General features: G+C 45.2%; 2 protein-coding genes across 6 annotated transcripts in view; one reads left to right on the forward strand and one right to left on the reverse strand.

Annotated features, from left to right (window-relative positions):
• LOC103814606 (hsp90 co-chaperone Cdc37-like 1) overlaps nucleotides 1–16,150 on the forward strand; it is a 92,295-nt gene extending 76,145 nt beyond the window's left edge. For 4 of the 5 annotated variants that reach the window (XM_050986422.1, XM_050986423.1, XM_050986424.1 and 1 more), the window contains exon 6: nucleotides 15,720–16,150. In XM_050986422.1, coding sequence (XP_050842379.1) covers nucleotides 15,720–16,085 — 366 coding nt within the window. In that variant the 3' untranslated portion in view covers nucleotides 16,086–16,150. The remainder of the gene's footprint in view (nucleotides 1–15,719) is intronic. The other variant, XM_050986427.1, reaches the window with a different exon arrangement.
• The window catches only part of LOC127060967 (uncharacterized), a 425,101-nt gene that overhangs the window by 15,577 nt on the left and 392,370 nt on the right, over nucleotides 1–17,154 (reverse strand). The window lies entirely within an intron of this gene.

Here is a 17,154-nt window from a genome sequence, read left to right on the forward strand (position 1 = left end):
CCAATCCCCAAATGCCAACACCACAGCAGAAGATGGATGACAAGAAGAAGGAGGAAGAGTCTTGTGACCTGCCCTGTTTCCTCCATCTTCTTTCCATAACCCCCCTGTACAGAAACCCCAAAATCTGTAATTTACCCTATAACTACATTTTCCCTTCACCATTCACACCCGGGTAATTCCCACAGGTTCCATCTTCTCATACATCGGTGGCACATCCCTAGATGGATCAAAAATCAAGCCACCAAGTGCTTTTGGCAACATTCCAAGACCCCCGAGACCCCCAAGGGTTGTCTCGGTAGCTCTGGACATCAGGAGTGATGTTCTGAGTTCCCACAAGGACATGGACACACCTCTGAGAACACAGGGGGGTTAAAAGCTGAGAACTCCCAGGGGGAAGCTCTCTTGGGTTCCGTCCGTGAAAGAGGTCAGACCTCCCCTGCCCGACTCCGGGCTGGGTGGGGGAGGGGAAGCCATGCAGCCAGATGAGGTAGGCCAGGGTCTTGGACAGAGAAGGGAGGTGAAGGCCCCTGCAGGATGGAAGGGTGGGGGAACCCTGAGAGACATCGAGAAGCCCTCCACCCCCTGAGGGAGAGAGAGAGAGGGAGCCTGTGCCTGTGCTGGTGCTACCTTGAAATTTGATAGCACGGCCTGGCGAGTGAGAAAGGGGGGGGTGTAGCGAGAAGGTGCCAGGCAGGGCAGCGTGGGAGTTCTGGACAGGCAGAGCCTAATATTTTAACCCTTTTCTTGGATGATGGAAACTTTACAAATGCTGATCCTCCTGGAGCTGAATGAGGAGAGAGAAAGAGATGGAATACCCGGAGATGGGCAAGCGTGATGAAAGTCAGTGCAAGTGAAAGATGTTCAAGAGAAGTTCAGAAGAATCTTAGGTAGGAGGAGATGATGGAGTGGCCTTTGGCTGAACATTTCTTGCATAACCATGGACAGAACCATTTTTTTTTCCTGTGACACAGAGACTGCATTTAGGAGGAGGCAATGGCTCGGAGCCAAGAGAGTGCAGTGATGTGATGTGAAGGAGTAGCGTGAACAGAGACGATGGGTGAGGAGGGTGGTGGTGCCCTCAATCTTTGGTGAAGGAGAAGAAGATCTCTGTTCTCGAGACCCCTTGGCCCCAGGGGGTGAAATTTGGGGTGCACAGGTGTCCCAAAGGTGAGAGACTGTGCTCTTTTTGGCACTGGGCAAAGCACCCTTAAAAAGAAAACCCTAGAAGCAGCTCTGGTCCATGTGCAGTGGTGAGAACACTGGGCATGGAAGGAAGATGTCACAATGGCAAATGTTCTCTGGGCTGTGCCACGTGTGACATGGAAACACAAGAGGTTTCAACTGTGTTTCCAGGGAAAGCCTATAGTACAAGAGGGACTCCTCTCTTCTTGATGAACTGAGAATTGATTATCTGAAGTCTGGTGATGGACTGAGAGTTAGTGATCTGAGGAGTGGTAACTGAACTGAGAATTCAGGGTTTTGTCTTACTGTGATGTATTGGAAATCTGGTGGGGGGGGGAGGAGGAATGTTTTTGGAAGGTTTTCATTCTTTCATTCTGAGTTCTGTGTGTTTTTCTTTTTAGATATAGTTGTAGGCTAATAAAGTTTTTTTCCCCTTTATTCCTAAGCTGGAGCCTGCTTTGCTCTATTCCTAGTCACATCTCACAGTAGATACCAGGGAGTATGCATTTTCATGGGGGTGCTGGCATTGCGCCAGGGTCAAACCATGACACCATTGTAGTTTCAACAATGTCAAACTCAGTAATCATGTTAGGCATTTCTAAAAAATTGCAAGTGAAAAGTTCAGTTAGAGTTGCTATAGCTGCCGTGTTAGGATCCTGTCTCTTTTTGTTCAGTAATGAAAAAGCTACTGTGGATTTTATGTCAATGTTTTGTGTGCAGTTGTCACTGTATGATATCTCTTCCACAGCCTAACTTCTACCCAAATGGCCATCAGGCTCTGTACCACATTTCAATTTTGTCATACAAAGGTCATGTCTAATACATTTTCTCCGCCTGCCTAATGCATATTTATTTGGGTGATGTAGTCTCACACAATGCTTGAAAGATAAAGTTCTTTACTTCATTAACCAACTTCTAGGCAAGAAGGTGGGTGAAAAATTCCCTAGTCTGCCAAGCTCAAAGACTTGTGACCAGTGCTGCAAAGTCCAGCTGGGGGCTAGTAACTTGTGGGACCTCTCAGGGATGAGTATTAGTACCAATATCATTTAAGGTCTTCATTAACAACATGGATGACGGAACAGAGGGCACTCTCAGCAAATTTGTGGATAATGCCAAAAGGCAGAGGTGGCCCGTGAATACGCTTGAGGGCAGGGCTGCTGCTCTTCAGAAGGACCTGGGCAAGGTAAAGAAATGGGCTGATACGATTTCAACAAAAATAAGTGCAGGGTTTTGCACCTGGGCTGGAATAATCACATACAATGGTACAGGCTATGGACTTACTGTTTATGAAGCAGCTCTTACAAAAAGGATTTGGGAACCCTAGAGTACAAATTGAACACATTGGCAGCATGCCCTTGCAGCAAATGCAACCAAGCACACCCCAAACTAAATTTTAGTAAAAGTGTAGTCATCAATTCCAGGGAAGTGCTCATTCCCCTCTATTTGGCACTTGTAAGAACATATCTGGAGTATTATGTCCAGTTCTGGGCCCTCCAGTATAAGAAGGTGTTTGGGGTAACGCCAGTAGCCACACAAGCACCACACAACTGCTTGCTCCTCCCCCAGTTCCTCACCCAGTGGGACAAGGGAAGAGAAAAAGAAGAGCAAAAGGAAGAAAATGTGTGGGTAGGGATAAAAATTGTTTAATAAGGAAAGGAGAAGTGGAAAAAGAGAGAAAGAAAACAAAGCAAGTGATGGAAAGGCAGAAAGAAAACAAAGCAAGTGATGCAAAGACTTCTACCCCCTCCCCTCCTCTCTACCACAGATAGTTGGTGCATAAAGAGATAACCCTAACCTGGGCTGAAAGGCCCAGCAGGGGGTCATCCCTGGCACCAAAAAGGGCTCAGGCCTCAGATAAAAATCCACATCTTAGTCTGGAGAGCAGATGTGGGAAGAGATAAACAAATATTCTTGACTGAGAGACTCTGTTTTACAAACTATAAAAGACAAATGAGTTATCACAGAGGCAGAAGCCTATGACACACACACCCTGGCAAGTGTTCAGGACTCCTCTCCAGAGTTTGGATGCAGATTCCTTGGTTACTTTCCTGGGGACTGAGGGAAAGGATCTCCATGTGTGCCCCACCAACAACTGGATGGTAAGATACACTGAATCCTAAGTTATATTATTTCTTCACTAGCTGTAAAATTAATGGGTACTTTTAACCTCGCACTGGATAGATCTACTAGTAGTTCCTTTTTGTCTTTATTCCTGTGTAGTATTAGTTTTAAGTCTTATGTCTGTTACTTTTGTGTCTATTAAATAAATAATTTGTTCTATAATTGACCAAATCAGGCATTATTAGGAACCTGTGAAGAAGAGTGGGTTTTGGGGTGCTGGCCATCTCAGTAAAGCTACTGCCTGCTGCCGGAGGCCTGGGCAAAAGGCAAGGACTTATCTAAACCCCCACATCTATTTCTAACACAAAGTCAATCACTCACCACCTCCCACAGGTAGACCAATGCCCAGCCAGTTCTCAAGCAAAAAATGGGTTACTTCCCTAAACTTTTTATTGTTGAGAATGGTGGTATATGTAATGGAATCTCTCTTTGATTAGTTTGGGTCATCTGTTGGGCTGTGTCCACTCCCAACCTCTTGTGCACCTGCAATCTATTCACCGGGGGGGCAGGGTGATAAACAGAGAAAGCCTTGACACTGTGCCAAGCACTGTTCAGCAATAGCTATATTAGTGTTCTATCAGCAATTTTTTGGTCAACAATCTCAAACAGCACCATGTGGGCTGCTATGAAGAAAATTAACTCCTTCCCAACCAGACACAGTACAGAAGAATATTGACATACTGGATGGAACAAGTTCAGCAGGCCACCAAGATGATTAAGGTGTGGTATTTTCTGGGGTCCCTGTTGTTGGAAGGAAAGATGAATCTGACTCCGTGTTCTTAGAAGGTTAATTTACTATTATATTATATTATATTATATTATATTATATTATTATATTATATTATATTATATTATATTATATTATATTATATTATATTATATTATATTATATTATATTATATTATACTAAAGAATAGAGAAAGGATACAGACAGAAGGCTACAAAGAACGAATAATGAATCTTGTGACTCCCTCCTTAGAGTCTGACACAGCCTGACCAAGATTGGTCATTAAGTTAAATCAATTCACATGAAACCAATCAAGCAACCACCTATTGGATAAACAATCTCCAAACCACATTCCAAAGCAGCAAAACACAGGAGAAGCGAATGAGATAATATAATTTTCCTTTTTCTCTGAGGCTTCTCAGCTTCCCAGGAGAAGAATCCTGGGCAAGGGGATTTTTCAGAAAATATGATAGTGACTTTAAGGGGCTGGAGAAAGAACATGATGTACAAGGATAAGGCTGAGAACTGGGCCTGCTATAGTGCTGTTGAAGCCACGCTGCTCTAAGAATATGGGCAAGGCAAGGTTTGTAGGGAAATGTAAAACTCCTACACTTGAAGTAGATTGACAAACAGATAAGGTCTAGGGCATATAAGTCCTTGTATTAGATCAACTGATGGAGCTGAAGACATACTGCCTTTCCTTATAAACCTCAACTCACATACACATTCATTTCACAGGGACTCCACTTCCCCAGGCAGTCCATTCCAATGCTTAACAATCCTTTCAGTTAAAAAATTCCTCCTGATGTCCAACCTGAACTTCCCCTGACACTGCTTGAGGCTATGTCCTCTCATCCAGTCTCCTGGCTGTGACTCCATGGGCAGCCCATGGAGAGAGGTGCCAAGGTTGGAGCACCCTGTCCTTGAAGGACTGCACTCCGTGGAAGTGACCCACACATCAGCAGTTTGGGGAGGACTCACACTGCAACAGTTTGCGGAGAACTGTTGTTCATGAGATGGACTCATATTGGAGAAGTTCATGGAGAACTGTTTCCCTTGGGATCCCACAGTGCAGCAGGGGAATGACTCTTCTCCCTGAGCAATGGGAGAAAAACGGGTGATGAACTAACCATAACTCCCATTCCCTGTCTTCCTGCACCACTGGGGTAGGAGGTAGAGCTGGGAAAGAGGGAGGGGTGCAGGGAATGTGTTTTAAGGGATAATTTTAATTCTCAGTATCCTGCTCTGATTCTGTTATTAGTAAATTCACTTCATAGATCTACGTTGAGCCTGCTTTGCCTGTGATGGTGATGCTGTAAGTTTTAGCTTTCATATTTTTCAGATTCTGTACTGCATTAGTGTGTAACTCTGAACTTCATATAAAGTTAGCAAGTTCTTTTCATAGTTTAATTAGACAAAACAATCCTTTTCTAGCCCAAGAACCAAGGACACCATTGCAGCTTCGGGCCCAAAAAAGTATAAACAACGGCAAAGTGAGGAAAGCAATCTAGGAGGATGGAACTTCATAACTTGAAGCTGTAATTGGAAAATTAACCCCAATATGTAAATGGACCAAAACTTATAAAAGTGTGAAAACTTGTGACCAGTCGTCCATCTTAGGTCCATCTTGGGTCCATCTTGGGTAGAGCCACGGCTGGGCTCTTGTACTGCCAAGGTGTATCCTTTGACGGCCTTTCTAATAAATACCTACTTTATTCCTTTAGCACTGTCTAGTGTCTGTTCCAGATAGCCTCTCAAGGCATCAATGGTATTTGATGACCAATCTCTCCCAGTCCTTATCTCAGCCCATGAACCCTTTGTCATATTTTCTCTCCCCTGTCCAGCTGCAGAGAGGAGTGAGAGAGTGGCTGTGGTGGGTGCTTGGCATCCAGCCAGCATTGACCCACTACAAGCCTCCTTTCAGGTGATTGTATAGAGTGAAAAGGTCTCTCCTGAGCCTTTTTTTCTCCAGACATAACGACCCCAGCTCCCTCAGCCATTCCTCATATGACTTACTCTCCAGACCCTTCACCAGCTTTGTTGCCCTTCTCTGGACTTGTTCCAGTACCTCAATGTCCTTCTTGAAGTGAGGGGCCCAGAACTGGACACAGTTATAATTTCTTATGTCCAATCTAAATCTAGCCTCTTTCAGGGTAAAACCATTTCACCTTGTCCTGTCACTATCGGCCCCAGTGTTAGCATTCAGGAACCCATAATCATGGAATGATTATATGCAGGTGCTTTTATTAAAGAGCTCTGGGTGTCAGGGGACACAGACCCAAATCTGACACCTGTAGCAGGCCCAGAGTCTGCAAGGGCTCCCTGGCGGTCAGAAGCCTAAGATAGGAAATGCCAAGCCATGGTGACTGGAACCTTAGAAGCCCCTCTCTTCTGCCTTTGGACCCCTGCTTATCTCTCTGTTACTCTATAGGTCACTTTCCTTCAACCCTTGCTATTCAACAATTTCTGATACCCCTGAATCCTATATAAAGAGCTACTTTTGCCCAGCTCGGGCAGAAGAGCTGTCACTGGGAACCTTCGCAGAAGAATCAATAAAGACGCTCCTGTGGAACCTCACACAGCGCTTCTCCTCTCTCTCCCTGCTTCTCCCTGCCTAGGCATCTAGCAAGTTAAAGAGCTGAAGTCACTATGAGCTGATAATCACTAAAGAGCTGATATCACTGAAACTTGCTAAGGTTGCCTGCGGCTAAGAACTGCTTGGGAGCTCGGACAGTCTGTCCCAAACAGGACTGTGCTATCCAGGCCCTATGCAGCCTGCTGGGGACAGAACTCCAGCAAAAGGCCGCAGTAGATGCCAACATGGTTTTGGGCCGAACATGTTTTATATTCTATCGTTATATAATTTAAATATTGATTATTAAACTTACATTGTTCTATTGCATTGTCATGGTTTGACCCTGGTGCAATGCCAGTGCCTCCATGAAAATACTTTCTCCCTGGTGTCTGCTGTGAGATGCGATCAGAAATAGAGCAAAGCAGGATCCAGCTTAGGAATAAAAGGGAAAAAAACCTATTAACCTACAACTATATATAAAGAGAAAAACACACAGAACTCGGAATGAAAACATTCCAAAAACATTCCTCCTCCCCCCCCACCAAATTTTCGATACATCCACTCCTCAGATCATCAACTCTCAGTCCATCACCACTCTTTTGATAATCAATTCTCAGTTCATCAAGGAGAGAGGAGTCCTTCTTGTACCATAAGCTTCCCCTGGAAACACAGTTGGAACCTCTTGTGTTTCCATGTCACACGTGGCACAGCCCAGAGAACATTTGCCATTGTGACATCTTCCTTCCATGCCCAGTGCTCTCACAACTGTGCATGGACCAGAGCTGCTTCTAGGGTTCCCCTTTTAGGGATGCTTTGCCCAGTTCCAAAATAAGCATAGTCTCTCACTTTTGGGACACCTGTGCACCCCAAATTCACCCCCTGGGGCCAAGGGGTCTCGAGAACAGAGATCTTCTTCTTCCCTGAAGACGGAGGGCACCACTACCACCTTCTTCACCCGTCATCTCTGTTCACGCTAATCCTTCGCATAACACCACTGCACTGTCTTGGCTCCGAGCCATTGACTCCCCCCTAAATGCAGTCTCTGTGTCACAGGAAAAAATGGTTCTGTCCATGGCTATACAAAAAAAGTCCAGCCAAAGGCCACTCCATCACCTCCTCCCACCTAAGATTCTTCTCAACTTCTCTCGTGGCCCATTTCCTCTTATCTCATCTCTATCTCTCTTCTCATTCAACTCCAGGAGGATTAGCATTTGTAAAGTTTCCATCATCCAAGAAAAGGTTTAAAAAAAAATCTCAGGCTCTGCCTGTCCACAACTCCCACGCTGCCCTGCCCGGCACCTTCTCACTGCACCCCCCCCCCCCCCCCCCTTCTCCTTCTCGGCTGGCCGTGCTATCAAATGTCAAGGTGGCACCAGCACAGGCGCAGGCTCCCTCTCTCTCTCTCCCTCGGAGGGTGGAGGGCTGCTCGATGTCTCTCAGGGTTCCCCCACCCTTCCATCCTGCAGGGGCCTTCATCTTCCTTCTCTGTCCAAGGCCCTGGCCTATCTCACTCATGCCGCATGGCTTCCCGTCCCCCACCCAGCCTGCAGCTGGGCAGGGGAGGTCTGACCTCTTTCACGGACGGAACCCAGGAGAGCTTCCCCCTGGGAGTTCTCAGCTTTTAACCCCCCTGTGTTCTCAGAGATGTATCCATATCCTCAGTGGCCACACCAGGTGCCAATATTCAAATCTGAGCAGCTACTGTTTTGACCACAGCATCCAAAAAAACTCACTTCCTCTCAAAACAGGACATGCATACATTGATTTCATCCAAGCATGGATTTCTCGTGATCCCCCTCAAACCCCTAACATAGTTTCTCATGATTCTTCTTATGACTAAACAATAATTACATTTAATTACTAAATAATCATCACATCTAACAATCGTATAATTTGTCATATACTGATTACACAGGTGCAGTTTCATATGATCTAGCAAACACAAGGCCTAACATTTCCCAGAGCCTACCCTTACCATTTCCCAGGGTTTACCAAGCCTAACTTTCTTTCTAACTCTCTGAATTTTCTATGATTTTAAAATCTTTTACTATCACCAGGGAAAAAGAAAAATAAACAGAAACAAGCAATAGTAAAGCAATCAGTCACCACCCAATGTCCATCCAGTCTCTCAGAAATAGCTATCTTTGAAAAAATGCCCCCCCCTCCATTTTATTGCTGAGCGTGACATCATATGATATAGAATATCACTCTGTCCATTTGCCTCAGCTGTCCCAGCTGTGTGTCCTCCCAGCCTCTTGCCCACCCCTAGCCAAGACCCTGGAATGGGCAGAGTGAGAAACAGAGGAGACCTTGATGCTATGCAAGTGATGCCTTGTGAAGGCTGACCTAGAACAGAGGCTAGACTGAGTTAAAGAATAAAGTAGGTATTTATTAAAGGGCCTCAAAGGATACACCTTGGGCAGTACAAGAGCCCGGACAGGGCTACACCCAAGATGAACCCAAAATGGTCACAGAAATGGATGACTGGTTGTTGCAGCACGGCTGGGTGGTAGAAATGCTGCAACCTTCTTTGAAGGGTGTCTTTCAGAAGCCACTCAGAGTAAGGCCACAAGAACAGCCATTTCAAGTCCATGCACACATGCCACAGATAGCTCAGCAGAGGAAAGACAGGAAGGGTCTTTGTATGATGTATTCCAGTGAAGATTTATTCCAAAGCATGCTGAAGGGATCAGAGACAAAGACACAACCATGTGGTCTGCACAGACTTAAGTATGGGGTCAGTGACCAATGACCTGAGGGCACAGGGGTGGGCAAAGGGCCGGGCAAAGGGCAGCAACCTGTAGGGGCAATGAGGGATGAATAATTGGGGTGGGCATTGTCAACTGGCCAATGGGGGAAGCAATCTAATGCAGATTGGCAGTAGTGCTGCAGAGCACCATGGGTTAAGTCCTCTCTATCAGCCTAGGTGGGGAAAACTCTATGATATATTCTTCCAAGGCAATGTCCTGGGGATTTCCCTGAGGGGGAGGATTCAGAGGATTCAACAACCAGTCACGAGATCTCTCACTTTTATAAGTTCTGGTCCATTAGCATCTTGGAGTTAATTGTCCAATTACAGCTTTAGGTTATGAAGTCACATCCTTCTTGTTTTTCTCTCTTCATTCTGGTGTTGTTTATGCTCTTGGGCCTGAAATTTGGATTGATTTTCCTTGGTCCCAAGCTAGAGAAGGAATTGTTTTATCTACTGACTCTGTGAGGAGAGCTGACCATCCCTTAATATGAAGTTCAGAACTGCACACTAAAGCAGTATAGAATCTGAAAAATATAAAACCTAAACCATCACAAGCACTGTTCAGCAATAGCTAAAACATTAGTATGTTACCAACACTGGTTTGGTCACTGATCCAGAACACTGCACCATAATGGGCTGCTATGAAGGAAATTAACTCCATCCCAACCAGACTCGGTTCATCCAAGATGCATGCATTTCTGTATCTATGATTGAGGTGAGCCCCCTTCTGCCCTGTTTTGTTGTTCTCAATGTTTTTCTTGTATCCATCACACTGCATCCTTTTCTTGCCAACGTAGTCCACTACTTCCTCATTTGGCAGTGGGTCATCATCCCCTTGCCCCATCACTCATAACTTAAAGTTCTTCTCACCAGATTGTCCACACTGTTGGCAAAAATGCTCTTGCCCCACTTTCTCAGGTGGCTCCCATCTTTCCCCAGCAGTCCTTGATCCTTAAAGTACCATGGTAGTAAAAGCCAAATCCCTGTTGACTATACCACCTTCACAAACAATCCACAGGACCCATCTGTTAGGTCACATGGAGGGGGTGCGGCACAGGAGACAGAAACCACCCCCCCCCCCCCAATTTCATGTGGCAACAGAGAGATTTTATTTCCCAAGCCCTCCCTTATATAGTGCATTTGAAAGACCCGGTCTGGATGCTCTCATTGGTTTGAACTCCAGGCCCCTTCAGGTTCTGGCCAGTGAGATGCCTGCAGCCTTGGGAGATATTTGATTGGGCAAGATCCCTGTCAATCACAGTAACATCTCAATCTTTTGGTCTTTAAAAAATTTTGTGAATTGCTCTTTGTCACCCATTGGCAAGGGCCCTTTGCAAACAGGGTGACAGAGGACAGCTGAATCTAATTTACACTAGAGCTGCAGTATTACAGCGGGGGTTTCTGGGGTCTCCCCGACCCCAACTGCTGTAGGTGTCCAGATAGCGCAGTCTTGCTAAGCACAACCTGTTCAGGTCCCTCAGGCAGGCTCCTAGCTGCAGGCAATCTTAGCAAGCAGCTCAGCTCTTAAGTGAGATCAGCTCTTTGGTGAATTCAGCTCTTTAGTGATTTCAGCTCTTTGCTTGCTAAGTGCCTCAGCAGACACGGGGAAGAGAGAGGAGAAGGCTGTATGAGGTTCCACAGAGGTGTCTTTATTGGCAGCTTCTGCAAAGGGTAACAATGACAGCTCTTCTGCTGAACAGCACAGAAATAGGGGTTTATATAGGGTATAGGGGTTTTGGGAAACAGTACAATAGTAAGAGTTGAGGTGAATATGATCTATCATCTTAAAGAGAGATAACAAGGGTCCAAAGGCAGAAGAGGGGCTTCTTTGGCCCAGTCATCATGACTAGGCATTTCTTATCTTAGGCAACTGACCATCAGGGAGGCCTTGCAGGCCCTGTGGCTGCTACACTGCAGCATTCACTTCCAGGATCTCTTAGGGGAGAACTCAGGCCACAGGCATAATGCTTTTTGGTTACAAATTACAACTTATCTCTACAAGCAGAAAGCTATTTAATCCTTAACCCATTTAACCCTTATAGAAAAACCCAATTATTAAAAACTAACTTACAACCCATTTATCCCTTGGAGAAAAACCCATCTCCCAGAAAGCAATCTGTAAATGGAAAAACAGTTTGTAAACAGGAAAACAGTGTGTAAACATGAAAAATAATTTGTAAACAAATCAAGTCCTTATATGATCTGTCCAGGAGGTAGGTGATCATTTGTGATCAATTATTTTGTTGAGGAGACATCAGGATGTCATCGGTGATTTACAGTGTCCATTGAAATGTATTTTAAGCAGTTGAATATCATAGGGTTATTGTACTGTTATATGATTTATTGTTAAACATGAGAACATAATACTACTTAAGGCTCAAAGCGGGGGGTGTACCTTCACTTCAACCTTTTTTCCCCTTTTTTCTTTGTATAATAAATAAAAATAGGAACAAAACATGGAATTTGAATACTATTACTTAGGGGGTTATGACGGGGTCTCTTTTTCATTGTGAGGGCTTGAAAAAACCTGTTCCAGACGAGGCTTTCTCATTTATCTCAAAGTAATAAGGGTTTAACTTATGCAAAGTTTCCACAGAATCATCTAGGTTTACCAATATATTTTTCTTTACCAGCCAGGTTCATGGCTTGTTTAGGGCCATGAAGTTGGTTGGGGGAGGTTTTCTGTATTTTTATTTTAAAAACAAGCTTTTATTAATATCTAGTGCAAGAGGAATTTTAACATGAATAACAGTGCAAGCAATATACTTTTTCCATTTGTTAGAAGTTAGAAATTTTGTTATTGACTTTAATAGATGACTTTAACTTCAAAAAATTTTGCAACTGAAATTTACTTATGATAAATTGATGGTCTATGTGTACCTCAGTGGATATTATTTGAATTTTACCCATCTATCTTGAAGCAATGCAAGAGTAATTACTAGGAGTACTAAGAAAAGACACGTTAATACACATACTAGGGTTTCTTTAAGACACAGTAGTACTTGCCTGAGACAGAAATGTAATATTTTCCAAATAACTTTAGCAGAACTATCGATCACAGGCTTATGAATTTTGGTTTTAGCAAATGCAAACAACAATAATAAATATTGTACTATGAACTCTAAGGCAGATTTTACAGATTTACATTTTTGTAACTCTTGTGTGATAACCCTTCAATATATTTACTTTTACCACGTTATTAGTTTATCGGAGTTTTTGGAATATGAAAACCTTGATATATCAGGAGGTAGGGTGGTTGCGAGGCTCTTGAGAGGTGGAAACTTGGTGTTTGTTTTTCTCCTCACCATTCATTTGCAGGGAAAAGCTGGCTTTTTGCTGGACTGGGTGAGAGGGTGTGTTGATTTCAGCTGCTGTGAAACAGTTATGCCATGCATTCGGCCTCATATCTTTGGGCAGACTAGAATATTTTTGCTCTCACGGCACCAAATCCCCGCACGTTTCTTTCCACTGCTTTTAGCTGGGCGGGCTCCTTACAGGGGTTTTTCCCACACTCTACTTCCGGGTTTGACATTTGCCGGAGCTACTGTTGGTGACGTTCCCAGACCGGCCCTTGGGGGCAGGGTTTGAGACGGGGCCACTCCCACTAGAGGTGAAGCTGTGTTCCACAGAGGCTGGCTTGGATGCAGTGCCCCACTCCCTGACACAGGCGGGATCGGGGGTGTAGGCACATCCCCCAATATAGGTGCAGCCAGGTTCCACGGAGGTGTGGCTTTGGACCCAGCCCACTCGGTCTCCAGAGGGGGCAGTCTTGTGATTTCCATGGTGATGGGAGCTGCCAGTGGCCCCCTTGCAATGGCCACAGGATTCCCCTCTATCCTGGGAGGAGTCTTAGCGGTTGCCAGTGGTCTGGTCCCCCAGAACAGGGTGGCCTGACATGCCTGACCAGGTGGCTGCATAATGATTACAGCAGTCTGGAGTGGACATGGGGCATCTCAGAGCTGTCGGGGCTGCGATGGCTGCCATCTCTTCACGTGGCCAGATTGCGCAATCGGTCCTTTCACCTCCCTGGGCAATGCCAGCAACTGCGGCTCAGGCAGCCTGTGGATAGTCTTCATTTGCCGGGATTCCCCCACTCCCCGGGGCTGTGCCGCTCCCCACGGTCACTCCGCAGTGCTCAGCCGCAGTCCCATTGTAGCAGGACACGTTTCCACAGTGGCCGGGGCCGGCCGGTTCCCTGGGCAGTGTCGGCTCACATGCGGGGTTGCACAATGAAATAGCTGCACTGCTGCCCTTCCCCCTTTGCCTCTCATATTCCAAATGTTTTATCAAGTCCATAATTATTGACCAAGCCTTTATATCACCAGTGGCTCTGTCCTTATCATTAGAGGCTGCAACAAGTATATATTGTCCAACCTCCTCCCAAAGGGGTACATTTAAAGCAGTCTCTTCAGACACATTTAGTTCATGGCTCTCACACCACGTGAGCAAAGTCTGCAGAGCCCGTTTACTGTAATTAATCCCTCTTTTTTTAATGAAGAAAATCCATACCTTTAAGGTGGAATTTCCTGGTGTCGTGGTCCAGGCTCCCATGGTCTCAGTAATGATTCTAGCCCACAAAAACAGAGTTTGAAACCACATAGCACTTTCTTCTGTCTTCCAAGGGGATTTTTTTGCCACAGTTTCCCATTGCCCACAGTAGATTCACCGCAATTCCACTGTCTACCCAACACATTCCCAATTTTACACCACGCTGGTTCTCCTGCCGTTCTGGATGTCACGCCGATTCCCAGCTTTTACGCTGTCTATATCCTGGTGCTGGACCAATTTCCAGCTTTTACACCATTCCGTCTATCACACCGATTCCCAGCTTTTATGCTGTCTGTCTCCTTTGCTCTGTGCCAGGCTATGGCTGAGTCCTGATCACTTTGTGGGTCACTATGTGTTAGGTCACGTGGGGGGGGGGAGTGGCACAGGAGACAGAGACCATTCACCCCCAATTTCATGTGGCAACAGAGAGATTTTATTTCCCAAGCCCTCCCTTATATAGTGCATTTGAAAGACCCAGTCTGCATGCTCTCATTGGTCTGAACTCCAAGCTCCATCAGGTTCTGGCCAGTGAGATGACTGCAGTCTTGGGAGATATTTGACTGGATAAGACCCCTGTCAATCACAGCAACATCCATCTTGAGACAGAGTAGAAATTTTCCAGAGTAGAAATCCATTTTGATTTAGGTGAGATGTAAATCTCTGAGTTAAGTCTGTAGTTTGAAAACATAGCTGTTTAGTCTGACTGCCTGTTCTCATAAAAAGCCTATGCTCAGAGAAACTGCTTCAGCCGAAGGACAGAGATAAGGGGGGGGCAGACAGAGAGACTGCTATGAGAGCAGGTCAACCTGACCCAGGAATTATTTCTGATAAAGAAGAATTAGCGGCAAATGACACCGAAATCTGTAAAAATGAATATGTATGAACCTATTGTGAAATTGCATGCATATGTATTTGAGAGGGGGATAAAAAAGGATCTGGAGTTCCCAGAGGTGCTCATGTCTTTTAAGGAGAGTAATCTCCACGTGCGTCCAGCCCTGTAATAAACATACCGGCTTTACAACTTTCACAAAGTTGTGGAGTTTGTTTGCTTCTGCAAAACATTTTGGCGAAGCCAGGAAGGAGACCATCTCTGTTTGAGGCATAAACTTCAAAGAATTTAGAGATTTTAGAGGAACTGAGGTTTTAGTTAGAGATAAGCTTTATTAGAGTTAATTAAAATAAATGAGTAGGCCTTGATGAAGTTAAGAGTTTGTAGTTAACTAATAATTGATTGCTTGTCAACATAATGTTTGGTTAGCTGGGTTTTTAATGAAGAATATGGAAACTGATAAATAGCTTTTAGGAACATAAGACAATTGTAGGCCTCCTCTGTTCTGAAACCAATTGAAGACAGGGAATGGGAGTTCTACCAAGGGTTCATTTGTCATATTTGCATTGAAATGGTAGAAAGGTCAGAATGAGGAAGACTTCATTTACTTCCTCATTTTGAGACCCCTCCCCATGAAAGGGACCACTGACCCATTTCAAGCAACAAACTACGCATGCTTAATAGCTTTTGAACTAATTGCATGCTTAATAGCTTTTGAACTAATTACCATACGAAGCGGGGAATGGGATGTGCCAAAGTTATGAATATGCATTTGTATTTTGAGTATTCAATACTTGTATAGATAAAAGGACTCTGTAATCACCTGTAAATTGCGGTGTGTATTTGGGAGCTATCCCGAATGCTGCCTGGCGTCGCAATAAACATACACTTTCTAACTTTAAACTGTTAAAGAGTTTTTGTCCATCACAGTTGGATATCGGTACTAGATCAATATCCATAATTTTAATTAATCATGTTCTCGCAGGGGCAGAGGGGAAGACGGACCTCCGAGGCACGCCCCGTGATTTTCCTGGAGGAGCTCCGCTCATCTTGGCTTGCTTCCTGCAGAGACAGACAAGGACCTGCTGGTGTGCGGAGGATACAGTATGTATTGAGGGGCCTCCGGGGGAAGAGAGAGATAGGACGGCTGAATAAGTCACTCAGAGACGTCTGCGTGGTCAGCCTCATTCCTGTGCCTGCAGGCAGATGGGTTGATAGAGCGACTGGACTAGAGATGGGGATTCACTCTACGATAGAGCGACCGCTAGCGACTTTGGGGGTGAGTCGCGTGAACCCGTGTGTGTGTTTGTGGTGTCCGGACATTGCATTGGTTAATGCATTGTGTGGTTAATGTTAGTGTGTTTGGAATTGTGCGAGTGAGTGGTGTACAAAAGAGAGTGAGTGAGTGAGTATACCTACAGTGCTGGGGGGGTGGGGGGGGTTTCTCCTCACAACTGAAGCGGCCTAGTGCGGCCTGAGGCACTGGCCGGGGCAGGCTGTGGGGGCAGGGAGCGCCCAGCAGAGAAGTGGAGCAAGTGAAGAAGCGTGGGTGAGGACATTTAGTTTGTAAAGGTGATGATTTGTGTAGATTGTGCACACTTTTACTGTGGCGAGACGAACTCAAGGGGTTCCTCTGCCCCAGTGGTTTGGACTCAACCCCTGGGAGTTTGTGAATCCTGTGAATTATTGGATAGATAGAAGAAACAAACGAGTTCATTTAGAAAAGCTTTATCAAACTTCAGCTGGTACTACAGTAAGTCTGGACTGGGAACAACCTGCCTTAGAGGATTTAGAGTTCCCTGTGATAAACGGAATAGCCTGCCTCTGTGGGCAATTCCTGAGAGCCTTTGGTGCATTGAAAGGCTGGCACGCTGCATGGGTATTATTGCAGTGTGGAATTTGTGAGAGACGCTGGTATTGCTGTTCTAATAGGCATCAGGGCATATGCCCCGAGCGTAAATTGAAGTTTCCTGATCAAGCTGATTCAGAACCTAAAATCTTAAAGCTTGTGTGTGAGAAGTCACATCTGATACCTGCCACCTGGAGTTGTGTGTGGGAGGAAAACTGGGAAATGACTGTGAAGCTCTGTGAAGAGAGGTTTGGGTGGAAGCGAGATAGGACAAGGAGAAGGAGATAATGGGAACTAACCAGAGCAAAGAAGTTCCTCGGGCTAGCCCCTTGGGGTGCATCTTGGCCCACTGGAAGGAAGTCACCAGCGCGGGGAGCTCTGAGAATAAAAAACATCCAATCCAGTATTGCACGGGCTGGTGGCCATTATACAGGTTAGAGGATGGAGCGAAGTGGCCACCCACTGGAACTTTAGATTATAATACCTTATTGCAGTTAATGTTGTTTTTAAGAGGGGAAGGTAAATGGGATGACGTTTCGTATGCTGATTTTTTTTTGTTTTAAGAAATCAT

This window comes from Serinus canaria, chromosome W, assembly GCF_022539315.1.
Source record: "Serinus canaria isolate serCan28SL12 chromosome W, serCan2020, whole genome shotgun sequence".
Lineage (NCBI taxonomy): Eukaryota > Metazoa > Chordata > Aves > Passeriformes > Fringillidae > Serinus > Serinus canaria.